At 40.8% G+C, this 26,522-nt stretch overlaps 1 protein-coding gene and 1 long non-coding RNA gene across 10 annotated transcripts; both read left to right on the top strand.

Annotated features, from left to right (window-relative positions):
- Positions 1-4,267: 4,267 nt before the first annotated feature.
- LOC307025115 lies at positions 4,268-6,932 on the top strand. 9 transcript variants are annotated; one of them, XR_013804070.1, is made up of 5 exons: positions 4,270-4,654; positions 5,045-5,105; positions 5,188-5,299; positions 5,639-5,762; positions 5,942-6,932. It is a non-coding gene; the product is annotated as an uncharacterized lncRNA (long non-coding RNA). The 9 variants fall into 9 exon arrangements; XR_013804072.1 differs by having other exon boundaries at positions 4,271-4,654; positions 5,206-5,299; XR_013804073.1 differs by having other exon boundaries at positions 4,271-4,654; positions 5,039-5,105; positions 5,206-5,299.
- A 13,492-nt stretch (positions 6,933-20,424) lies between these two features.
- Positions 20,425-24,522, top strand: LOC307025045 (NADPH oxidase organizer 1-like). The gene is made up of 8 exons (XM_079659626.1): positions 20,425-20,564; positions 20,671-20,751; positions 20,842-20,914; positions 21,311-21,491; positions 21,582-21,784; positions 21,895-22,002; positions 23,099-23,216; positions 23,306-24,522. The coding sequence occupies exons 1-8, from the start codon at positions 20,490-20,492 to the stop codon at positions 23,913-23,915; spliced, it is 1,449 nt and encodes a 482-aa protein (XP_079515752.1). The 5' UTR covers positions 20,425-20,489; the 3' UTR covers positions 23,916-24,522.
- The last annotated feature ends 2,000 nt before the right edge of the window (positions 24,523-26,522 follow it).

The following is a 26,522-nucleotide window of genomic DNA, read 5'->3' as shown; positions in this document are numbered from 1 at the left end:
AAAAAAAAAAGCAGCAAAAAGGCCAAACTATGAAATGTTCTTAGACAAACAAAGTTTCCAGTCAATTTTTCAACCCACTTCTTGTTTCAGATGTACTAACTTATAATATTGAGTAGTTTAATCTACATCACAACATTATATTTGACAAGTTCCTATTTTAAGTGCGATAAAGTTAGTATAGTAACTACAAATATTCCCGTTGGAGATGTAGTCTGGTGTAAACGGCATGAAAAGCAAATACTCAGTAATTGGAGTCTAAGTACCTTAAATTTGTACTTAAGTATAGTATAATTTATCCCCAGGAGGGCATGAATATCCTTAGATAGTTAGTCCATCTAACTGTTATTGAGCCATTTCACTCCAAACCACATGGTGTCGCCAGAAGATAAGGATGCTGATAAAAACTCAATTTGAGCTCCATACAGTTTTTTGGACATTAAACACAATAAGTTAAATATTGACCTCTTGGTGGTGCCAGAGGAAGAACCCTGCAATCACAAACGTTCAATCCACGTATTATAATAGATATATTATTGTCTGGACCAAGATCAACCTCTCCATCCCCAGATCCTTTAACAAAAACATGGCTGATGTTTCTTAAAAATGCTCTTTTTACATTTTCCTCAGGTCCATTTTTCCCAGATGTATTCCTCTACATAGGTTACCAATGAAAATGCTGGACGCCAACATTTCCACCAGCCAGCACAATATGTACTTTTCTATTGTGCCCATGAAAACTGCATAGATTGTGTGAGTGTGAGTGTTTCCCTGCATGCCGTCAATGACGCATGCAACATAAACTCGACTGGAATGTGGATCACTTACAATTACCGGGACACCAAACTAACTAACCATTGTTTAGTCTGTCATGTTTGGAATTTATGTTTTCACTCAGGGCTTTGATGGACAGTTAAAGGCTTGGGATGAGCATGTGCACACAGTGATACTCAGGTTTTTAAGTATAAGACCGATGACTTGGCAGCAGCCCAATAATTAAATCCAAATATTTTTTGTTTCGGCCTAATGTGAGACACCAGTATTATCCTCAAAACAAATTATGTTGCTTTGGCCCACACTGACTTTACTTTACAGCTAAAAGAAATAAAATTGCATCATCAATGACAGCATGTGCATGAGCAACCCAGTCTCACGGCATTTCGTGTTAAAGTCACAAAATTGATTTAATCTATAGATTCGTGTTGACCAACATGATTTTCGCATTTTTTTCGTGTCACACACAGAACGATTTTAAAAGCAATGTATTTCTATTGGTAGCATGTTTCGTGCCTGCACAACGTCTTTTTGTCCGGTCAGGTCTTGGAAGACTGGAAGCTGTGTGATTCATAAAAACATTTTCTTACTCAATATCTTATCCTAAGCCTAACCCTTTTATTTTAAATTGTATAATGTCTGAGTTTTTTTCCGTCCACGAGGACATTTACATTGCTTTTAAATCGTTCTGTGTGACACGAAAAAAAAATGGTGAAATCGTGTTGGTGAACAAGAATCAAAAGACTAATTTCGTGAATATAACATGAAATGCCGTGAGACCGTGGGTGTTTCTCAATGTCGAGGACGCTTCCTTGGTAGCACATGTACCTCCGAGTCACTTCCTTCAGAAGCGAGGCAAGCATCCTTCCTAGCCTCGGAAAACGAAGAATGGTGGAACAGGCTAACAGGTGTGCAGGTGTGCGTCATATGAGAGGCCCCGCCATAATTGGAGCGCGAGTTCCGCCAAAAATTGGTCCGTGCGCAAGGCATTGTGGGGGTTTGTGGGGATTTTAAGACCGCAGAGTCTTCTCACATGTGCAGCCTCGAAATTTCCCGCAACGAAGTACGCCGGCCTCGGTAGAATTCCAAGTATGCTAGACATTGGAACAGTCCTTCGGCGGGACTCGATGACGTAGTAGCCTATCGTTGAAATAGTGGCTCTGGAGCAGCTTTCCTCAATATTGAGAAACACCCTATGTTGGCATGAGCCAAAACCTGCTTTTGGTATAAGGAAAGTGTGAGACAATATTCCAGTGACCTTTATTTTGGCAACTGATGACCTGGAACTTTGGCTTCATAACCACAAGTGATACGTGTAGATTGTGAATGTAACAATGTGGTTAAAGTACATACAGTGTTTCCCACATATCTGAAATATACTTGGGGGGTGGTGGTAGCGAGGGGGTGGGGGGGGGGGGGGGGGTGAGGTGACATGCCTTTGTGACGTACAACAACATTAACATTAACCTTTCTGTTGGTCGCTTGGTAGCAGACCCTTCACGTGATGGCAGAGCGAACAGGTACAGCCCAGCTAGAAAATTCTGAAAGTGTTATCATTCATTGTTCTAGGGATCTTTTCTTTTGGTTCCCAGAATGTTCTTCTGAAAGGTAGGATAACAATAACGGCCTCAATAACAATAAGGCCTCAATAACATCCTGAAAACATTTTCAGAATGTTGCTTGGATAATGTTCTTCATTTGTTATCAAGTAACATTGAGGGAACGTTTTATAAAGAACATCTTTAATGTGTTATCCCAACAACGTCCAAAACACATCCTTAGAATGTTGCAGGCAAAACGTTCCACCTTTGTTAACATATCACATTAAAAGAACGTTTTATAAAAAAAACTTTCTGTCATTTCAGGCCTCAATAACATCATTAAAACATCCTCTGAATGTTGCAGTTAAAACGTTATGTCTTAGTTAACCTTAAACCTTATAGGAACATTATTTGAAATAATAAACATCCTAAAAAGGTTCTTTGAACATCAGATTAAAACGTTTCTTTAAAACATTAATAGAACCTGTAGGTAATGTTAGCCAAAGTTGTGAGAATGTTCTCCGCTAGCTGGGAGGCAGGGCCCATAGTGATAGCCCTATAGTTTAAATCTACTACTCACAAATAAACATATGGACATGGGTTACTGTTTTTAAAAAAAAAGGTAAATGTATTTAGGATCCTATCCATGTGATTTTAAGTGGGGGTGGATCTCAAATCCTCTAGGGAGGTCAGGGGGCATGCTCCCCCCGGCAAGATTTTTTATTTTATTTTGGAGTTGAATGCATCAATCTGGTGCATTTTGAGGGGAAAATAAAGAGACTAGATCTATGGAAACACCTATATGAAACAGAACTGTATACATTTCAATAATCATAAAATCATGGCCATAACCAATAATATCCCATATCCAATATGAAAAAACACTGAAACTTGTTTATTTATTTATTTTTGGTTCATTTATAGTTGTGAGTGTGTCTGGGCTCCTGAATCAGCCTCTCCTGTCTCCCTCCTCTGCCTCCTCTCCCCCCTGCTCCTCTTTGAGGCAGCAGCAAATACTAGTTTTAGCTCTCAACAAGTTTTAAATGTGAATCTTACCTTTTGTCACCTAGTTAACTTTTTATTTATTTATTCATGCATATTTTACTAATCACTACCCCCTCGAATGGAAATATGTGTTTACATAAATGGTGACCACACCGTTTGAGACCCACTGAGAACTTAGACTAAGTTAACTATCTAAACACTCAGAGAATCCTTTGCCTCACCTGAGCTGTAGTTATCCCGGGCTTGAATGACTCAGAGAGACCAATCAAGGGCTTTGATTTATGATCTGTATGACAGTGGCCATGTCGGCAGGCCACATCATGTAGACAGCCAGTCAACCTGTGTGAGGCAGGCCACTTAACAGGCCAGGCCATCGGGAAACCCCCCGGTCCTCCCGATGGCCAGTCCGGGGCTGGGTACAGGAGGCGTAGAGCGAGGGATCATTGTCCACAAGTTAATCGATCGCAGATGGCGTTGTGGTCACGGACGTATAAAAAATATATATATATATAAAAATAAAATAAATAAATAAATAGTTCGCGAAATATACTTGGGCGGCCGTTAATACACCTGGCGGCCCGCCCAAGTAAAGTCTATGTGTGGGAAACCCTGACATGCTAATACAATTTTAAAAGTTACAACTGCTATTGAATGCTATTGATAAATAGGCCTAGCTGCACAAGTAATGACATTTCCATTAGCCTTAACTGTTGTTAGCTGTGCGTTAGCATGCTAAAATACTGAAATAGGATGATGAAAAATCTCTCTCTCTCTCTCTCTCTCTATCTCTCTCTCTCTCTCGCCCTGTAATGAGTTCGTGTACTCTTTTGTACTTGTAAACAAAAGTTTTTGTCCCCTGTGTGAGTTTTTTTGTAATGAGATTTTCCATGGAATAACAGACAGCTAACAGACTAATTTCCACCACTCATGGAACACACCCACCTTTTCTTTTGAAAAACTGCGTGATATACTGTCGCTCTTTAGTCCCTCTCTCTTGTCTTTCTCTCCTTTCTTTTCTTTTTGAAAGCCTGACTTTGTTAGTCGTTGAGACATGGTACACAAGTAAGTACTAGCATCCCTGCTCACATGCTTTCACTCTCTGCTAGAAAGTGCCGTTTGGAAGCGGAGGCGGAGCCAAACCATTACATGTAAATAGAAGGGGGTGTACAAACCAGCGCCGACTGAGAGTTACGTCATCTCCGTTCACTCCAATGGACCACATTTTTACAGCAATGGCGGATCGTGGAGCCTCTCAATCGTTCCCCGGAAGTTAGCGCCAAGGCTAGCAGAGCTGTAGAGTTGCAGCATAATAGACCGTTCGTGACGGACTTTTAAAGGTAAGAAGAAGTTTAAAGATTTATATTGCGGATATTATCAGTACATCTGATTCAAATTAACATGTGTATTAAAGGATGTCAGTGGATTATCCCTAAATTAGTAGATTTAGGGAACGTTTACAGATAACAGATAAAGCTAGGATTCCGGATCAAGTTAGCAACACACGTTGAACAGCCTTTTAATTGTAAATTCCGTTCTCTTAATGTCATTTCGTCCAACGTTGTTGAATTAGAGAAGAGGGTCTTCTAAAAGGGATTGTATGCGGGGGTGGAGGGAGTTAAATATTAGATAAATATAACTTTGGTGCGTGTAAGAGTGAGTGTTTTTAGCAGAGCCATATTGTGTCCTTGTGATTATGTTGATTATTACCTGTCTGTATAAAGTTGCAGCTCAGCTGATTTTGGATTGATGGCAAAGGGAGAGGGACTTAAGTGAGAGTGAAAACACAAGGTAAGTTTAATACTACTGTTTTATATAAGTAAGCATACTAAACATGTATTCTATCACTTTATTATATAAGTAATCTTGTTAGTAACCTACTGTATGGCAGGTGGAGGGGCAGTGATGTTACAGGTGGAGGAGCAAAACTGCAAGACTGCAAACTCACAAGACAGAGAAATCAAAGTTTGTTCTCCAGAGAAGAGGTTGATTTCACTTCATTTATTTCATATTTTCTAAAGATGTGGAAATGGCAACAAAAAAAAACTTGAGAGCTGTAACCAAGACAACTGTAACAACATGAGTAGAGAGCCACCAAGGTTTTTCAAGTCCATCTCTTACTCCATTTTGCCAACCCAAATTTCCAGGTACATGACGGGACACCTTGCTTGTTTTTGTTGTTTGCGCTCCTCTGGCTGGGTGCTGGCAGGTGGAGGGCAGTGATGTTGGCAGGTGGAGGGGCATTGATGTTACGGGTGGAGGGGCATTGATGTTAGCTGTTACACACCAGACTCAAACTTAACACATTGCATCCTTCTTTGCAGTGTCCTTAATCCTGGAAGGGGAATCTGCAATTCCTGCAGAGTTTTGTTACCCGTTGGTCCGCACGCAAAGCGAATTTTTAAAGCCTTCTTAATTGTCTCATTGCTCCATTTCATCCCCTTTGTGGTGAGTCTGCCTAATGCCTTAGGTTGGTCTTTTTAAAACGTTTTCTTATATTTGTTGTCCCTAATTTTCATTGTTTTCTTGAGAGCTGCATTTTCCTTCCTGATTTTTCTTAGTGCAGACTTTGCTTTTTTGGTGATTCCTTCTTGGCTTTTTAATTTTCTCTTTAATTTTTTTAATAGATCTGTTTGACTGGCTGCTGGTTCCCTCGTATGCTGACTGGCTGCTGGTTCCCTCGTATGCTGACTGGCTGCTGGCTGAGTGGGTGGTGTCCACCCTCCCTGTCTCTCCTCACTAGCCATGTCCTCTCTTTCTTCACCCTCACTTTCCTTTCTCTCAGTCTCCTCATCCCTTCTTCCCTCAATCTTTGAGACTAATGTAAGTAGAAGACATGGCACTGTAGATTTTCGAACATTTAAAATATTATACCACTTAAAAATAAGAAATATGACTTTTGTTACTAAGAGTTCATACTTATTATACCTGTGTCACCTTTCACTCTATAGCTGTGATCATGAGCTATGGGCTTTGTAGATACAGGTCACGGGGTGAATCGCGGTGCAGGGGCCCTTCTCTTTTTGACCACAGGGCGATGCACGAAGATGGTGGGTATAGCCTCTGCTCTCAGCCTAGTCTTGCCCTTTTTTATCTTGACAAACTGGTCTGCATCAAAATGTGCCTGCGGAGTGACTTGAGGTTACTTCACACACAGAACAACTCAGTTTTGTCTGCCCACATACATATTCCATAGTGGTTGAATACACAGTATTAGGAAACACTTTATACTTACTGGACATGTTATACTCATTACATACTGTATATAAAATATGACCAAGAATGTGAGACAACGTTATAGAAATTCATATCACATCTGTTACTCATGCCATTTGTCATACTTTGTTAAACTCACAAATAATAAAGTTCCATAACTTCAGTTGGGAACAAAGACCACACCTTATCTCCCCAAGGCAATTTCCCATCCAATAGGTGTGCTATATAGGTGTGTATAACCCTTTCTCCTGTCTGTTACTCCCTCTTTCAGCACAAGAACCAGAGGGGGATTCAATGGAGCCTGAATACCTGCATTGAGACCCTCACCCTGCACCCTGAGTCTCAGCTCTGTGTTTTTCAAGCCTTTCCCTGTTTTTTTTATTAAACAAAACATTAAGCTTTCCCAATGGTGTGGTTTTCGTTTTGTGAAAAAGTGCAAATGCAGTGTTTGTATATAATATCCTCACATATTTTTTTGCTGTTGGTCATGAAATTGCTCCTGCTGACTTGAGCCAGCCATTTTTTCCTCCGCTCTATGTCAGTGGGGAAGCCGTACATTCGTACTCCTTTCTCGGAGCGATTTGAGCATCCCCAGGCAGCACAGCAAACCATGGTGGCGACTAGGAGGCAGCACAGCAAACCAGGACAACACGGAGGAAAAGGCACAGACAAACTGCATGATATGCTATTCAATGTTTATTGAATTCCATGTATTTGCAATGGATGTTCCTAAAACAACACATTTAACATCATCATCATCATGCTGCTGCTGCTGCTGCTAGTCCTTTGATAGTCACCTGTCGGTCTCCTGTCCTTTCTGAAAGCCATAAAGACGACATTAGTCATTTAGATAACTTGTGTCCTCAATTACCATGGGATTACTGAAACTACCATGAATTTAAGAAAATGGTAGAAATTAATCTAATCTGAATTTTGAAGCATTCCTTTAGATCCCCTCCCTCTAAATATATCAAACATTAGAAAGTGATGCTCCTGACTACTATACAAGTTTAAGAAGATAATATTGGTTTTAAAGAATTCAAAGTTATAAACAGCAACAGGCTCTTTAACCAAGGCACTGTTAGCCTAACATGTGAACTAGTTGTTCACACTAATCCTAATATTATCACTTAATATTAGCAAATTTTATTTTTTAAAACATATTGATTTAAATACATACACATATCGATTTGATTTAAAAATATTGCAAATCAAAACCTTTATTCACTAATAATTACCAAAAATCGTAGTTCTATCTCCTGTTATCAATGCATTCACATTGCCTGCCATGAACTTCCGGGGAACGATCCTCGTCTGCATGAACCACGTGACGATAACCGTTTTTGGACTTCCGCTGTCGTAACTCTTCTATCTATACGGCGCTGGTACAAACTAGAGGCTTTGGATAATTAACTTTTGGAAGAAAATAAGTTAAATGAATTGTAAGTTTAGTCAGTACATTATCAATATAACGTTCTATTAATGTTAATTCTTGATGAATGATGAAAGGTTACTTAAACATTTTTTTCTTAATGTTCTAAAATTGTTTGGACCCCCGTGGTGAGGGTGTTTGGGGTAAGGTGACCAGATTTTCAAAATTAAAACCGGGGACATTTTGAGTTTTGCGGTCAATATATCATTAACATGTCCAATTTTCTTCACTGTTAAAGAACAAAGGGGACGATTCTGGTTCAATGTCATTCGAACATTTTAACTGTTGGATACAAACAGAAGGATGATAGATCATAGAAACTTCAAAGGTCTTTTATTTTGAAACTCTACATCAGATTGTCCTGATTCTCACTGAGTGACTAGATAGGGTGTCCTGCTATCACCCTGGAGTGAAATAAGTCTCTGATGATTTGACAGTTTTTTATTTATTCTTGTATAAAAACAGAAGGACGATAGCCCATATATGAGATTTCAAAAGTATTTTATTTTGAAACTCTACATCAGATTGTCCGGATTTTCTCTGATTGACTAGATGGGGTCTCCTGCTATCACCCTGAAGTGAAATAAGTATTTGATTGACTTCGAATGACTCTGTTGTGAGATGGTGTCAACATCAATTGAAATTAGTGACCCAGTCGAAATGTCAGATATGTCTTCATAACTGTATCCTTACATTTTACATTCACTCAGTTATAATGTGGTAGTTATACGTAGTTTGTTTTAAATGATTATTGATCACATTACATATTGCTTAATTTAAGCTCCAGTATATGAATATGTTTGGTGTGTTTTTTAGGTATATTTGTTATTGACCGAGTAAACGCTTTTATTTTGAAGGCAGTTTTTACAGGCCTCTACCATAATGCATAGGATATTCGCGCACCGCACAGTCAAGCCAGCCCGCACAACGTGTTTTCCGAAGTGGGGGCTAGCTTGACCACAGTGACAGTCTGTTTACCCAGTGTTTCCTTACATGAAAGGTTTTATTTCACCTTGCTATGCGTTTTTAACGTATTTTAAAAAACGGGGACATTTCCGGGGACAGTTTCAACCGGGGACAGGCCAATACAAATGGGGACTGTCCCCGGAAAACGGGGACGTCTGGTCACCCTAGTTTGGGGTGGCCAATAGGGTGGCCAGGATTCAGCTGTGGCCACCCCCCAGCTCCGCCACTGATTGCAGCCATGTGGAACGTGCACTTCATTCATACTTTCATGAGGTGGAAGGTATTCATACAAGTCTCATTGTCTTCGACGTAAAGCTCCAGAAGAACAGGTTATACCCCACAGAGTTACAGTAAATGTGTGTCAGTCTTACACCCTAAAAATAACTAATGATTTCCTTGTGACATAATGTACAATAATTCCGTCACTGTTCGGCCCAGCTTATTAATGCACGCATGTTGGAAAGTTGATCTGTTTCAAATTAGAGCATCAGAAATATCAAGCCAAACTAAACGCCTTGAAGTTGAAAAGATATATACACAAAGGAAAAATAATACCAAGGAATCAGGACAGAGCTACCTCTGTTTGGTTTTAGTCCATTTATAATAAAGTGTTATCTTATGTATTGTTTTACTTGAGCCATTAGTGATGTATAAGGTAGGTGCAGTTAAGATAAATGGGTTTATAATTTGAATGATTTGCTCTCTCACACCCAGAGATCAGTGAAGGATTACAAAGGCCAAAAATAATGGCTTGGAGAAAAGTACACATGCAGATTAGGGTGGTCCTTAACATTGAAAGTTGGAAAGTCTAAGCTCCAACCCCCAAAATTCATTCTATTAGTCAAGAAAACCCTCATGATGATTTTTTTCCTCAATCCGACAACATTTACCCCTCCCTCATCTATGGGCTCAGAACAGTCTCATAATAGACACATGCACACAGAAGGATTCACACTTGTATTTCCGGATCCACACTTGTGTTTTTCAATGCACACACTAATGTGTTCCGTTTCATAGACATGTAAATAAAATCAAAATACAGAAAAAAGTTTTACAAATAAGTATTTTTGATCCTCACATATTTGTTTTCCGTTTAAATCCCCTGAACCTGCAAACACAAACCGCTTGGATCGCTGTGCATTCGTGTGTGGGTTTTTTGAGACTCCCCTGACGCTCACCCGATTCATACTTGTAATTGTTTCTATCAATAAACAATCAGATGTCTCCTTCATTCTAAGCCAATCACATGAGCGCGACCCACGAGGGTATGATTTATTGCGTTCATGACACTTCATATACGCATTTTGCGCAGTCCGGTCAGCTCTCCGTCAGACTCAGCAGCTGATCTGATCTCTCTCTTGCGTCCGGTTATACTTCACTCGCGTTTATGTCCATATCGATCAGATCCAACTCCCCTGATCGGCCTTTATAGAGAGCACCGATCAAACTATTAAGAGTGAATATCGGCCGATAATGACCGGCGGGGCTCCCCCCCCCCCCCCCCCCCCCCCCCCCCCCCCCCGTTGACAGTTCCCTGTCTAGCATTGGCTTCGTAGCGCACTGATCGATTAGGCTAAACTAACCTGTAGCTGCTCCCTCCACACTCACAACAACTTCATACAGACATAAATAAAGCAGCTGTATTCGCCATACAGGTAACACACATTTAAAACGGTTTTGCCTGCAGTTTTTGTGTACACAAGCATTCATCAATGGTTCGGAAAGTGGCGCTGTACCTTAATAATATAAAGGCTTGTATTTGCGTGCATTTCCTGTTCGGAAAGAGGCAATGTACTGAGATTAGCGCCTGCAGGCAGGCTTCATGGACCTATCAGCTCCGGACTGCGCAAAATGCGCAGGCCTACGTGAAGCGCTACGTCATGACCACAAGAAATCTACCCGCGCTCACGTGATTGGCTTAGAATTGAGGAGACATCTGATTGGCTATAGATAGAAAACATTACAAGTACGAATCGGCTGACCGTCAGGGGAGTCTCAAAAAACCCACACACGAATGTAAAGCGATCCATGCACAGAAAGCGGTTTGTGTTTGCAGGTTCAGAGCTTTTAAACGGAAAACAAATATGTGAGGATCAAAAATACATCTGTAAAACTTTTTTCTGTATTTGGATTTTATTTACATGTATGAAACGGAACACATTTGTGTGTGCATGGAAAAACACAAGTGTGGATCCGGAAATACAAGTGTGAATCCTTTTGCGGATCATGAAATACAAGTTTGAATCCTTCTGTGTGCATGTGTGTATTATGAGACTGTTCTGAGCCCTCCTCATCCACCTGGGCTGCCACACAGCCACGGTGCTGCAACTGAGGAAAACATTCACCAGGAGAGTTTTCTTGACTAGTATAACGAATTCCGGTGGTTGGAGCTTAAAATAAATGAATAAAAAAAATGTACCTCTCACGAAGGACCACCCTACTGCAGATAGAATAATGATAACATTGATTAGATGAAGCAAGTATTGAAGAAATATTTACAGTTAGCATTAGGTCATCTGAGTTTGTTTTACTGCTTATTATTTTTCGGTGTGACTCAAGTTCCTCTCAGGGTGTGTTACGGCTGTATGTATTCCCTGTTTCTTTTTCCCGTTGGTTCCTCTACCCAGGTGTGCTGCATTGCTGTAACGAGGTTCAGACGAGGTGCACCTGGAGAAGGAAGTGCTTAAAAGCTCCAGTGCAGCAGCAGAAGGGAGAAGCCTCTGGGGTGGGGACTGCTGTGTCTCTGCGTCTCATCCTAGGAGAAACATTTGATGTGTTGCCTATAATAAATCCTATGGATTCGATGATTTTAAAAGGTGTCTTTCGTGTTATATTTGGGTCAGTGGTGGAATTTTGTTAGCTCCATAAGGCCATTTTTGTGGGGCGTAACAGGGTGTAACACTTACAATCATTCCAGCTAAATTCCTTTCCTTGGAGTTGCTTTTGACAAATACGTGTGCTTTCCTGCGATGAACCCAGTGTTACAGTCACAGTGATATAATCTATTACTGTATACGTGCACTTTCCTGACACTGACCCCAGTGTTAAAGTCATGGATATCTATTACTGTGCAACAATACTTCCTTGTTTTGATAACACTTATGAGAAGCTGCACACCCTTTAACATCGACTCCACCCTCTTCTTTGCAGACTACTTTCCAACCTTTAGCCACAGGTGTATTCATTTACCGTATACTCTGCAATAAAAATTATGTTATCATGCAACTTTATTTTCTACAACTACTTGGTAATACAGCTTTTTAACGGTTGCTTTTATGGCTTCGTATCATTGTTATTGAGATCAAGCACGTATTGAAATCAGTATCTTCTTGGTTAGAGGCCAAAACATACAATTGATAACTGCTGGTTTAGAGGTATACACTATCAGTGATTATTTTTATATCTGAAAATAAATATTGATAAGCAATGTAGAAGCTATTGTCAATATACTGAAGAATTACCCAGTATTTGTAAGACCATCGACGCCAGTTTGTTTTACAATTTGTCAAAAGTGAACACATAAAAGCAAACAGAAATCAGGTTTTTTGCCAAGTAGGTTAACACATAGGCTACAGTACGAGGAATTTGTCTCTGTGTTTTTCGGTGCGTACATAAATAAAAATAAAAATAAAATGTAAACCAAAAAACGATTTAAAGAAAACTATAAAACATTACAAATAAAGCGATATTTACATCAACTATGGTTGAAATATAGGTATATAAACTGTCAGTGCTTAATGTTTGTGGGCGACTGTGGCTGTGAGGGCGTGCGGTCGTCTTTCAACCAGAAGGTTGTGGGTTCGATCCCACCCCATGCAGTCAACATGTCGGTGTATCCTTGGGCCAGATACTTAACCCTGAGTTGCTCCCGATGGCATGGCCAACGGTGTGTGAATGTGTGTGAATGTGTGTGAATGTTAGGTACTAGAGTAAGGCACACTGCTCTGTATTAAAAAGTGTGAATGGGTGAATGACATGTAGTATGTAAAGCACTTTGAGGGTTCTTAAAGACTGGATAAAGTGCTATATAAGTACAGTCCCTTAACCATTTAACTAAAAGCATAAATGTGTTTCTCAGTTATTCCCAATATTCTGCAACAATCTTGCTCGGTTTCAAGTATCTGTGCCACATGACACGTCCGCAGCTGTCCATTAATGATTGGAGACGCAGCACAACAAACGTTTCTTCCTTCCTTGGTAAGAAAAGGCATAAAGGAAGATAATCTTTTATTGCTTCCTTCTTCTTTGAAACAGCAAAAGGAGAATGTGTCACGCTTATTCACAGTTACGAAGATGCAAAGGAATCTTTCAGGTTTAAATGTTCTCATATTTGTTTTAATAGGTTACTGTGAAACTTTCAGGATGGTGAAACTCATATTACTTTAAATACCCACAAGAGAGATAGAGATAAATGAAAGCTACGAGCCATGCACCTGGATAATTGCCAATTTTCAGTTTCAAGGCAATCCAAACAAAGAAGTGATTGTGAAGGAGTTCAAATCAAACAAAGATGATGCCCTGTGGGGCTATGTGGAACCTCCTTGTTAAAAAGCTGTCTTTATGACAGATGGAGCATTTTATCATAATAAATAAAAAAATGATGGACACACAGCACACAGATTCATTGTAAGTGAAACTGATCCTCACAAAGACTCACGTCCTTATCTGTAAGCCAAGTAATTATGCGCCCTGTGTTGATACTAGGGATGCTCCGATCGATCGGCCGGGTTAGGGTTGCTCTCTAAAAATGGGGATCGCGAGAGCCGATCGCATGAGGTAAAATACATGACACTTTTCTCTGTGCGCGGCAAAACAAGCTCGCCAAAATAGCTTCACCAGTCCAGTAGTATTTTAAGGTGAAATCTTTATATTTCTTCATAATGAAATACATCCCATTGCATGCAAAACATAAATAATTATTATCCTTATTCGCAGATAATACTATTCATATTCGTTATTACAATTTATGTTTTCATTATTTTTCTAAACTACAGTACTTCTCATTGTTCTTAGTTGGAGTTTATCATGACTGATTTTTTAAGGAAAAGTTTATTTCTGTCACGATTCTCATGTTATGTCACGTTTATAGTTTTGTAGGTTTGGGTGTTTTTGTGGTTTTCCCTGTAATGTTTTCCTCTGGGTTATTGTCTGGTCCTTTTCCCTGGTGTGTCTAATTGTCTGATTATGTTCACCTGTGGCCCCTGTGTTTTCTCCTCCCTCCTCACCCGTGTCTTGTTGTGTGATTAGTCTTGTGTGTATTTAAGTTCTGGGTTTTCTCTCTGTCTGTCGGTTCGTCTTGTGCCATCACTAGTTCGGCGGTGAGTGTTCTGGTTTGTCATTGTTTATATCATAGCCTTGAAATAAAGGAGTTTTTTCAGTTCATATCTGCATTTGGGTCCTGCTTCCTTCACAAACCGTGACAGAACGAACCGACCAAAATATGGACCCAGCGGATATGGAAGATTTTGACTTAGATCTATTTGATCTAGACTTTTCGCTTCAATGTTTTCATGCCGAGTGGAAAGGAACTTCCTCTAGAAAGGACAAAGAGGCTATTCTCGAGAGATTACGAATGGAGGTGGCCGAAATGCCTTCGTTGAGAAGTTCGTTGCCGGATTGGTTACAGCTGTTCACAAGTTGTCCTGAGGATTGGTCCGACGCTTGTAACCCTTTCCTCGGATCCGACTACGGTCCTGTTGGAGGTCCACGGAGTCTCCAAAGAGCCTCTAGGAGACGCAGGGCCAGGATTCCAGCCCGTGCTCCAACAGCCATGATCCCGGTGTGGGATTCCCGGCCTGCTAGCCCCAGGCATGCTAGCTCCCTGTCTCCCAATTCCCAACCTGGCACCATATGCCTCGGTGGGATCCGTCTGAAGTCAACCCATGCTTCTGCCCCAGTTCCTGCTCCTGTTAAGGAGTCGTATGATGGAACTCGTCTGGCTTATGGCGGTCCACGGAGTATTCAGGCGGCTGTGAAGAGAAGGAGTCGCAAGGCCAGTCTAGCAGCCCGAGCCCCAGCAGCCATGGTTCCGGCTACAGAACCGGCCCACACAGCCATGGCTCCAGCCCAAGTACAGGCCCCAGCAGCCATGGCTCCATGCTCCAGTACCGGCCCACGCAGCTTTGCTTCCATACTCCATTACCTGGCTTACACAGCCAGGGTCCAGGCTTCCGCTCCGCGCCCAGCAGCCATGGTTCCGGCTCCAGTGCCGGCCTCAGCAGCCATGCCCCCTGCTCCAGAACCGGACCTTACAGCCATGTTTCCGGCTCCAGAACTGGATCTTACAACCATGTTTTCAGCTCCAGAACCAGCCCATACAGCCATGGTTCCGGCCCCAGTTCCAGCCATGGTTCCGGCTCAAGTACCGGCCCCAGCAGTCATGGTCCCGACTCTGGCTCCTCGTCTCCTGTTGGCTGTTCAGCCGACGCCAGCTCCCCGAGTCCTGTCGGTGTACCGACCGACACATGTTCCTTCTCAAGTCCCCTCTCAAGTCCCCTCTCGAGTCCCCTCTCGAGTCCCCTCTCGAGTCCCCTCTCGAGTCTCCTCTCGAGCCTCCTCTCGAGTTCCCTCTCAAGCCCTCTCTCGAGTCACCTCTCGAGTCCCCTCTCAAGTCACCTCTCGAGTCTCCGATCAAGTTCCCTCTCGAGATCCCTCTCAAGCCCTCTCTCGAGATCCCTCTCAAGCCCTCTCTCGAGATCCCACTCAAGTCCCTACTCAAGTGCCGTTGGAGGTTCCGCTGGGGATCCTGCCAACTCTATGTCCTGTGCCGTTGGAGGCCACGCCGACTACTCTTCTGCCGGGGGTCCTGCCAACACTATGTCTTGTCCCGTAGGAGGTCCCGCAGACTGCTCTCCTGCCGGGGGTCCTGCCAACTCCATGTCTTGTCACGTTGGAGGTCCCGCAGACTACTCTTCTGCCGGGGGTCCTGCCAACCCTATGTCCCGTGCCGTTGGAGGTACCTCTGACTGCTCTTCTGCCGGGGGTCCTGCCGGCCCTGTGTCCTCTTCCGTGGGGGATCTTGCCGACACCGGCTCCTGCCCGGCCTCCTGAGCTGTCCGGTCTTCGCCCTCGGGCCCAGTCCCCTAAGTTCGCCCGCTGTGGTCTTCACCCCTCCTCGAACTCTGCCTTGCCCCCTCTGCCTTGCCCCCGGGCCGTCCGCCCGAGTTCCCCACCTTGGTCTCTGCCTTGCCCCCGGGCCGTCCGCCCGAGTTTTTTCAGTTCATATATGCATTTGGGTCCTGCTTCCTTCACAAACCGTGACAATTTCTATGCACATTTACAGATTCTAATAACTAGATGCTGCTCTATGGACACAGTATCTGATCCATCCTCACATACATACATATTATTTACTGATCAGATCCAAACTGTCCAAATCATTTCCATCAAACTGAAATTTTGAAAGGGGTTTCTGTTCAGCTGCTGGTTTGAAACAACAGGAACTCTGAAACCAGCAAACAATCCTGTATTGCTGTAAATTCACATAATACACACTTTTGATGCCAAATTTGAACACCAAATTGCCTGTTATCATTCTTCCCGGTAACAGATGTGAATAGTTAAAGGCAAGTTAATGTCATAAACATGGTGGACAAGTGTTAAGAGGACAGGACTTTTATTGTTAATCAAATATGACAAAGCTTGACTACATTAAACAAGTTACTCTTTTCTGAAATGCATTTAACTTCAACCTCCTTTTTTCCTTGCAATTTGTGTATGTGTATTTAACCTGTTTAGACTAATGTTGTCTGTACTCCTAAGTAGTTAGTGTTAGATTAGTTTTTAGGGTGTTGGCTTCGAAATATCTCTGTCTATCTCTATCGACCCTGGTTCGCGGAGGACACCAAAAAAGTCCTAGAAAAGACAACTTAAACTTAACTAATGTGTATTTAAAAAAGAGGAATAGTTTTGGTTTCAAGACCCTGGTTCACGGAGGATATCAAAAAAGTCCTAGAAAGACAAGGTAAACTTGGAAAAAAATATATATTTTCGTGAATTCTAAAAGATACCATGGGGTCAGATTAGAATTTCCTAAAGGGGGGTTTGTTTAGTGTGAAACACTTGAAATAAGTTAAACAAGAAAGTGAGGTGATAAACTATTTCTGCTAAAAGGATTAGCAATGATTGAGAACCTGGCCGAAACATTTCAGGCGTGTGTATCTCACACTGCACTGTAACTTTAATTCATGTATCTTTGCTTTGAAACAAGTGTTTTTAAATGTCATTTCATGATATGTTTCTTAATGCTCTTAATGTCTTTCATTTTTGTAAAGGACTTTGAATTGCCTTTTGTTGTAATGTGCTATAAATAAACTTGCCTTATACATGAATGTTCTCAAATTCTAGAAGTTTTAGTGATATATTGTAAATACTTTCTGTTTAGTGTTCAAGCCTATATTTGGATAGCTTATTGTTGTTTCACATTTCACACATCTCTATTTCCTATAATTTTACTTTCTGTAATGATATTCAATCATGTTTCCATTGAATGTCTCTTGAATGCATTGACAAGCTCACTTTACATTTGCTGAAACTATGTACATTTGTACTGTATGGAAACACGCCATATGCTCAACTCTCATGATGTTAAAACCTGCACTGATCTAACCTGAGCGCTGTCAGAAACATAGCAAAGATTCTTATCATGCCTTAAATGCTCATATGGAAACTACACATCTCCAGCCACTTTGTGTGAATGTATAACGTGGTGATAGATGGATTTTATGACTCTTTACATTTGGACTGAATGTACTTTGTTTCGTGTCAACATATAAATGATCTATAGTGTCACAAACATATGCGCAATAAAATGCAGAGTGAAGGTTCTCAATTGTTTTCTGTGGGAATCCTCATGTGGCTTTCACACAGGTGTTGGCATCTTATTGGGTTATACATAACAATTGGACAGTCCTGACCTTTTACATTATAACACTGTGTGTGTGTGTGTGTGTGTGTGATAAAGTCCTGGCATCACTTCAGACAAAGACTGCACACCCGTGTCCATCTGATGAGAGGCCGGGATAACCCCCTTAGACTCTGGACCTCTGATGCAATCCTCACTTTGAAGAAACACCTGCTTTCTTCACCCTCGAACCCCCTGCCACACACATGCACGCACACACACACACACACTCATACGTATTTGGTCAGTCTCAACAAACGCACACAGCTCTCCACACTTGCTCCTGATAAGGGATATTGCTGCCAGATGACAAGTGTGAAGTGATTACATGTGTCAAAAAGGTTTCATTATGGGAGTTGAGGATGCAGGAGATGCCAGGAAGCGATTGAAGGAGAGCATGTCATCAATTCTTGAGAATGTAATAACATGTTTGCTAGCCTCCCAGAAAATAAAAATGCCCCTACTATTGGACAGATGAAGGAATCGTTGACATTTTGGGAATTACCCTAATGTTCTGACCTGCCAAGATAAAGACTTCTCTCATGTCTATCTGTTAATATGAAGCCACAACAAGGAAGCTGTTAGCTTAGTGTAGCATTTAAGAATGGGAAAACTTATCTCTGTTCAAACAAAGGTAAAATATTCTGTCCAGCGGTACCTCTAAAACTCGCTAATGAGGCATGATAAATCTTGTTATAACAAAGGTTTAAGGGCTCGGCCCTGTTTTATCAGGATCAAGTCTGAGACTGACTTAAGTCTACGATGGGCTATCCAGGGGTGTCAAACTCAAATGCACAGTGGGCCAAAATAAAAAAATCGGTTCTAGTCGAGGGCCGGTCTGGTTCAATGTGTAATGCAAAACTTATTGAAGTGAACTTATTGCACATATTAAACTAACAAAGCTTAAATTATTGCCTATAAAAACAACGTTAAACATTAAATAATCAGTTGCATTCATTTCGTGTGGCTCTATCTGCAGAGTCATTTCTTATGATTACATTTTTCCACAGGCCAACAACAGCTTAAAAAAACAATTTCCCTCAAAGAAAAAACCAAACATGCCCTGTTGTCTCAAGAAAGAGTGCAGAAGGAAACATCCATGTAAACTCAGTGTGCTGCTCTGTGATGCTAGTTCAAGCCAGATACTTGGCATCTTATCTTGGGTGCAAGTTCATCAATGTTTGGGGTCAGGCTCTGAGCTGAGGAATTGACCTCAGGATTGAGTGAAGGTGTGCGTGCAATATACCGGCGGGCCAGATCTAATAGTAATTGGAAATTAAAATCCACCAAGGGCCTGATTTGGCCCCCAGGCCTTGAGTTTGACACATGTGGGCTAGCCTATTGTGACAGCTAACGACAGTGAGTTATGCAAGTAAAACATTCACTTGGTTTTCTGTCTACAGCTCAGACTCATCTACCTATTTGAGCCTATCCACAGACTTAAAGTTTTTTGTAGGTTTATATTTATGCGAAGTTTGAATACTGATAAAAAACAAGCCAACCTAAAAATGTATGATTTTTGCTCATGAAAGGAATCTATTTGTGTTGGACGTCAATGTCAAATTTCTGTTCATACTATTACACAATCATGTGGGTTTTGATCCATTTCATATTTCAAAATAGAGTCCTTTAACATAAACAAAATATGATTACCGAGACACTATCATGAAGAGTACATCTGGGCAAGTAAAGCAGTTAAAATGGCTCCTTCTGGTTAGTAAAATAGGGGTCAAAATATTAGTGTCAAGATAATATAGAGATCAATTTGTTTCCTTGTGCATCAGCTGATATTATGCAATATATAGACATCATTCTGTTCGGAAATGACATGAAATTGTTAAAAGTATTTTGTAAAACAATCCCATAAAGGGTTAATGATACCACTACAACATTATTTCTGTCTGGTGAACGAATGTTCCAGTTTTACTTTTGATTTTTCTGCTTCCCTAGGGTGTAAAGCCCTTTTGACCTTATTGTCACGCAGGGGTAGCAAAGTGGGTCCAGAATTGCAGAATGTTTGCAGCAAGCAGCCAATCAGTCCATAGATTCCTGGGGTGCGTGCGACATGATGACTTATGTTAACGAACATCCCTTTGAACCAAGTCAACACACCTTCCAGGCGCAGAACAATGTATAATTTAACAAAGAAGAATGCTAACTTGATCATACATTTTGACTATGAGGCAGAACACTTCCTTATGTATTCATAGTCTATACACAATTACAGTATTAACACATTCACCACAATATAAACGTATGTCTTGGCAACATTATCAATCATTCATTGAAATCCAGTCAAAGTGAGTCCTTTGTTTAAATTCTCGTAAATTAATCTACACATGAGCTATCAATTTCACCACCTGGGAGTTTTTCTCTAAGAACACGAGCAAGCGGTGTTTCTTGTTTTTACAGTAGGTGATTGTCTTTTTTTATTTCAGTATTGGTCATCGATGGAGAAGTGGCACTCCTACCTGACCCCGCCTCTGTCTTTGTTTCCATCCTTTTTTCTCCGTGCCTCATGTGTGTCTTCCTCTGACTCCGCCTCCACTATTTGGGTATATGTACTGCTGCAGACTCTGTGATCCAGTAGAAGCAACAGCTCACCTGCAGACCTTAAAGCTGCTATTCATCCACAGAGCTGAGACACACACTTCACACAATGGCTGGGGATCAACGCTTTGTAATCAGTGCTCGCATTATTGGAGCCGTGCACAGGGACACTCCTAAACTCAAGGTGAGTTAACACAGGCACGATTTAACTGAAGATTTAACTGTGTGATATTCTGTATTTGTGTAAAAAATGTCATCCCTCATCCTTCATTATTTGTATTTCTCCACAGATGTTCATGATTTCTGTGTTGTGGTCGGACAACAGTGAAGTGATCATTTACAGGTCCTTTCAGGAGTTCAGGAAATTCCATGTAAGTCCCCAAAAACAAAATAAATCACAAATGTTCTTAGATTGGTGTTTATTTTGAAGAAATAATAAACGTTTTTTTTCTTTCAAACAGAGGCAGCTGAAGAAGAGATTCCCTAGCATTAACATTTTCAAGAAAAATAACAGAGTGATCCCCAAATTTAGAGGTAAGAATAGTTCAAATGTATGTTAGAAAAGGTCTATTTTAATGGTCTCCTTACACAAAAATTGTTCATTTGCAGCCGATAATTAGAGGAAAAGCCAACTACAAGAGTTTAAGAACACTGCAAACATTTAGCTGATGTATTGTCTAATGTCTTCTGTTTTTCAGTTTTTATCATAGTTTGAAGCAATTAGTTGGATATTACATTTTGTACTTTCCAAGAAAAATGCTGTATAAACATAGTAATTCACCTTATTTCTCAGCCAGTCTGGTAATAATCTTTGGGCATTTTCCTTCCCTATGACTGTTTCCTTCATGAACACATTTACATTTTGGACTAGACGCTGCTCTCTTTACAGTCTGGTAATAATCTTGAAAAATGTTCCTCTCCTCTCTGCAGGACAGGCCAGGAAGAGCAGCCAGAAGAAAGGATCCAAGCGCTCCATCCAACGCATGAAGTTCCTGGAGAGCTACTGCGAGAAAGTTCTGAAGTGCGATCAAAGTGTGACACGAACCCCAGAGGTGACTCAGTTCTTCACGCCCAAAGATCACGACCTGCAGCCAGACTTCACCAAGAACAGGTCAGTTCTCACACCAGAGTTTCAGATCAAATTACAAGAGAGTTTAAATGAGCTCTTGATTATTAAATGACTGCTTTCTCTCTCACACAGCATCATGATCCTGATGTCTGATGATCTGCCTGATGGTGGAGGAGGAGGAGAAGTTTCTCACCAGCCTAAAGGCAGCGTCACTCACCCGTTTGTCACCCAAACTTACTCCTGCTTGGCCGCCTACGAGACAAAAGATACCAAGAATCGTCCGTTTAAGGTCGCTATGGGCGAGAAGCTGGACGTGCTGATCAAAGATCCTGCAGGTCAGTGCCTCAGCTTTCATGTAGATTGCTACGGGAAATCATCAAAACAAACTTGAGCTACTCTTTATGTATTTCTGTTATGCTTAAAGGTTGTTTTATTTCCTCTCCAGGTTGGTGGCTGGTTGAGAACGACTCAAAGGGTTTGGCTTGGTTTCCTGCTCCCTACCTGCAGTTAATGGACGGAGAGGATGAGGAAGACTCTGAATTCCAGCATGCAGGTGTGTGTTGTTTTCAGTCAAATTATAATGTACAGGAATGCATGTAGCAAGAAATGACGTCATTGAACAAGTACACATAACTCCTTTATTCTTTATGGAAAAACATTGAAATGTACATACAGTACATGTTATAGTTGTACTCAACAATGCAAATTGAAATAAAATTAGAACACTAAAATGCTTAAAATAAACTTCATATTCTAAGAACAAAAGGTGTACATTATTCTTGTTTAATGATTTCTTCATCCAATTTGACAGTTGAATCACTTATTTGAGCATTAAAAAGTTTAACAATTCGGGTAACTTAAGCTATTTTACATTTATGTATCTTACAGTCACATTAAAACAGTTACCAAATCAGCCTACTAACACTTAAAGAACATATCTAGGATTAAAAGACTAATGTCACAGCAGGATTTGGAAAAACTTGTCCATACTCTTATCTTTTTGCCGCTGCTTTTAAGTGAAACTAAGCGGTTGTGTTTCGTTTTTGGTTAATGAACATTTGGGGCTGGTAACCCCAGGGAATCAGTGTCTGGGGACTTTGTCCTGGCTGGTTTTCTCTGTGTATGCTGCTCGGGACATATGTGCCATACAAGCGTACACAGCTCATGTTCGGAGAAACCATAAAGAAAGGCATCAGTAAAATGGAACTTCTGTGTGAACTATTCATATCTTAAACTGCACTGTAACTTTTTATTCATGTATTTTTTTTTCATGTAAATTTTTTTCTTTTATTATCTTTTCTTTTTAACGACTGTTTTTAAATGCCTTTGTCTGAATGTCTTTCATTTTTGTAAAGCACCTCGCCTTGCCTTGCTTTTTATAGATACAATGAACACATTTACCATTCATTAAATGTAAGTATCTACAGTGCTTCTTAAAATTCCATCCAAGCTCTGACATAATCTGGCATTGCTGTGCCAATAAATTCATGCCAGGTGCACATATTTTATAATATGATGCCAAGTTTTAATACAGAATCACCACTGGGGATTGCTCTTTGACCAATGGAAGCTAACATACATCTATTCTCTTCTAGTCTCTAACTGCACTGCCACAGTTCTGATCTTGTTATCTTCTTTGTGACTTCTAGGTGACTTGTACTGTGCCGTGAGGAGTTACACAACGAAGCAGCACGACGAGGTGTCTGTGTCCCTCGGCTCCGTGGTGGAGGTGCTGAGGAAGTCTCACGACGGCTGGTGGCTCGTCAGGTATGGAATCTTATCTGTCTGCACTGCAAACAATAGAGAATAGGAACGAAAGTTGTAATCCATTATCTTTCTTTTGCAATCCTCTCCAGATTCAATGGCAAGGCAGGTTACATCCCCTCCATGAACCTTCAGCCCTATAACAACCCTCGGGCCGGCCTCTACAGCCTGCAGAGGAAGCTGCACAGCTCCACCCTCAACCTGGCCTCCAGCAGGGAGGCTCCGACTTCACGTCGATCCAGCGATGACACCGGTCTGGGAAGTGATTCGGCAATTCAGTTCAGAGGGCATCTCCACAAGGCCCGATCCCTGGACGTCCTCTCTGAGACCCAGACGCAGGTGGAGAGGGATGCAGAAGAAGCCCGAGCACGAAGCATGAGCAACACAAGCACCGATACCAGCTTCTCAGACTTCGAATCCACATCCAACTTAGCAGACGGAGGAAGTCCTTTGGCATCGCCTCAGCAAAGCGAGAGCAACATTGATCTCAGCCTCTTAGACCGGCGTGGCTCCGATACCAGCGACGAGAGATCTGAATCTGCTAGCCTCAATGTTTCTAGGACATCATCAGTCGTTCCCCAGGTGCCTGCTCGACCCAAAACAGAGGAGATCCTGACCCGCTGCTCCACCATGACCCGAAAGGCAGCTCTGGCCAACAAGACCCGGCTCCAGAGTCAGCCGGAGAACATCCACCGCCGCTAGGGAGTTACATTCCTTAGATGTATTCAGTGTGCATGTAACATGTTCACCTCAACAGGTTCTGTCAGTCAGTTGTGCAATATTGTACAACATGTTTGCTATACCAAAGATTTAAAACGTGCGTAATAGCATAAGAGGATGCCAAGAAATTTCACGTGAGGTTTGGAAATATCACTCAGGACAACAATAATGATAATATTAATAATAATGTAGCTTCAGTGAAGCATTTAAAGGAGATGAAGAAAATGTATTGAACTTTTATTATTTTCTTTAGCTTTGAAACCACTTTTCCAGGAAATGTAAGTTAAATATTTACATTCAACTGTTTTAAGTATCATTCTTTAAGTTTGTTTACGGTTTGGAACTATTCATGAAAGAAAAGATAAGTCAAACATTAAACTATTAAGCACTTTTACCACTATTTACGATCTAATTCACAGCAAAACCTACATAATTCATTTAATAATGTTTACTTTGTTATATTTTACTATCTTATACTGAATTTTAAGTTTCCTGTCATTTTCTTAATTAAGAACATGACAGGAAAGTGTTTTTTTTTATTGTATGAATATGCATACTGATGTGCTTGTACTGTATGTACAGTACGTAACTGTAACATTACCATGTCAATAAAATCAAATATACTCAAAAGTTACAAGATGTCCTTGTTTAATGAATACAAACAGAAGAGTGTGTATTTCCTTCTAATTCATCAGGATTAATAGCCATAAGTTATCATTTAAAAAACGAAAATTAGCTTTATTGATCTGATGTTTTTTGTGAAGGTTTAAAGGTGCTTCACCAATGTTTGAGTCAACTTCAGATAACACAAGCAACAATAAAAATACGAAACATTGGTGAAAACGTTTTCCTCCACTAAAATATAGATAGCTAAGATAAGATAACTTTAAAGAGATGCCAGTGTGCTTAGTACCAGGTTGTTATCATACCAGCAATCGGTTTTGCTCGTTCTTTCGCTTCCCGTCTGATGAAAGGACCAGGAGTGGCTGGATGAAGTTAGCTACCTAGCTAGTAGCAAGCACGTTAGTTAGCATTACAGCCGGCTTAGCCTTGTCATTTGTATTAGCCTTAACATGAAGTAACATTAAACAGGGCTGCCAACACTCACGCATTGAGCGTGAGAGTCACGCAATTAACCCATATCTCACGCACTCACGCCACACATGCCTTTCCTCACGCTAAGTTTTCTTCCAAAATAAATGTATATAAAAATAAAGTGAAGTTGTAAAATTATGTGAAAGCGTGAATAAAACTACACATCTTCAGATGTTGTACATACATAAGTGTCCTACACTGATAATACAAAGTTATTATTTCCTTCTAATTTGTTATTCTTTTCAAAATAAAACACTGTTATTTACACAACAATAACAAATAATTATCCTTGTTTTTATTTATTGGTTTATTTCCATAATCTCGTGATTTTTTTACGTCCGTCAGGAACTGAATTTCAAAATAAAAATAACCGAAACCGACGTAGGCCTCTAGGAGTTTAGGATGGCCGAAGACACTACACTACCCATAATCCCCAGCTATCGTTTAGGACTACAGTCCCCGTGATTAATCTTCAAGCTCTGGGATTGGAAGTTGGAATGGCAGTGCGCCAAGGTTAGCCTAGCGTCAAACAGCTGTTTGAAATGGAACGAAACCACGCCAGACTATCCAAAACTGGAATCGAACGCCCCCCCAGAACTACACATGCTGGCTATTGTGTTTCGCAAAATGTTCTATGGGACGTCTCTACTGAACGTTTTCATTTTTCCCACAATTAGAAGTTGCCATGACATTGGTGTTATCAAATGTAAAACATATAATTAATAAATGGGTGAAAATCGCTTGTGTCCATAATGTGCAGCATTAATATATACCCACATGACAGCTCATTGTTACTTTGTAATTCTACTCCACTACAATTCAGAGGTTAACCTGGTATTTTTACTCCACTACACTTATTTGAGTTACTTTGCAGATTCTGATTAATGATGTGAAATATAAACAACCCTTAAAGCAGAGTTTAGTTAGTAAAATTCAGGGAAGGTGATTGTCAAGTGCCAACAATCAGGAGAGATATTTGATAGTTGGTGCTTGAGAAGACTAAACATTTATCTGCAATTGACATGAATGGAAACGACTAATAAAGTATATTCATTACTCGTTATCCTCTACTAATAGTTAATTAAAGACTGTATATTATGGCTATTTTGCACATCCCTTTCAAGATTTCTAGATTTTCAAAGGTTTATTGACATATCATATACACAACTACGATGTATGCGATGAATGAAAATCTTGGGTAGCAATGGCTGACTCAATCTGATTCGCTGCCTAGGGCTCGCCCAGAAGTGAAACCGGCCAATGGAGAACTACCAACTCACTGTCTAGGGCCCGCCCAGGAGTGAAGCAACCAATTAGAAATATGAACACAACTCCTCCCCCAGAAACTGTATAGAGAGGCGAAGTCCCTCCCCTTCCGGGAGCCTCCATGGGACCCCGCAAGTGGAACATTACACATTGAAGTCAATGGAGAGAGAAAAGTTATCTTTTGATCCCGTTTGAATTGTGCCACGAATGACACATATGATGTTTGTC

The sequence above is a fragment of the Notothenia rossii genome (genome assembly GCF_949606895.1).
Source record: "Notothenia rossii genome assembly, chromosome: 11".
Classification (NCBI taxonomy): Eukaryota; Metazoa; Chordata; class Actinopteri; order Perciformes; family Nototheniidae; genus Notothenia; species Notothenia rossii.
This window is presented reverse-complemented; position numbering and strand designations above follow the sequence as displayed.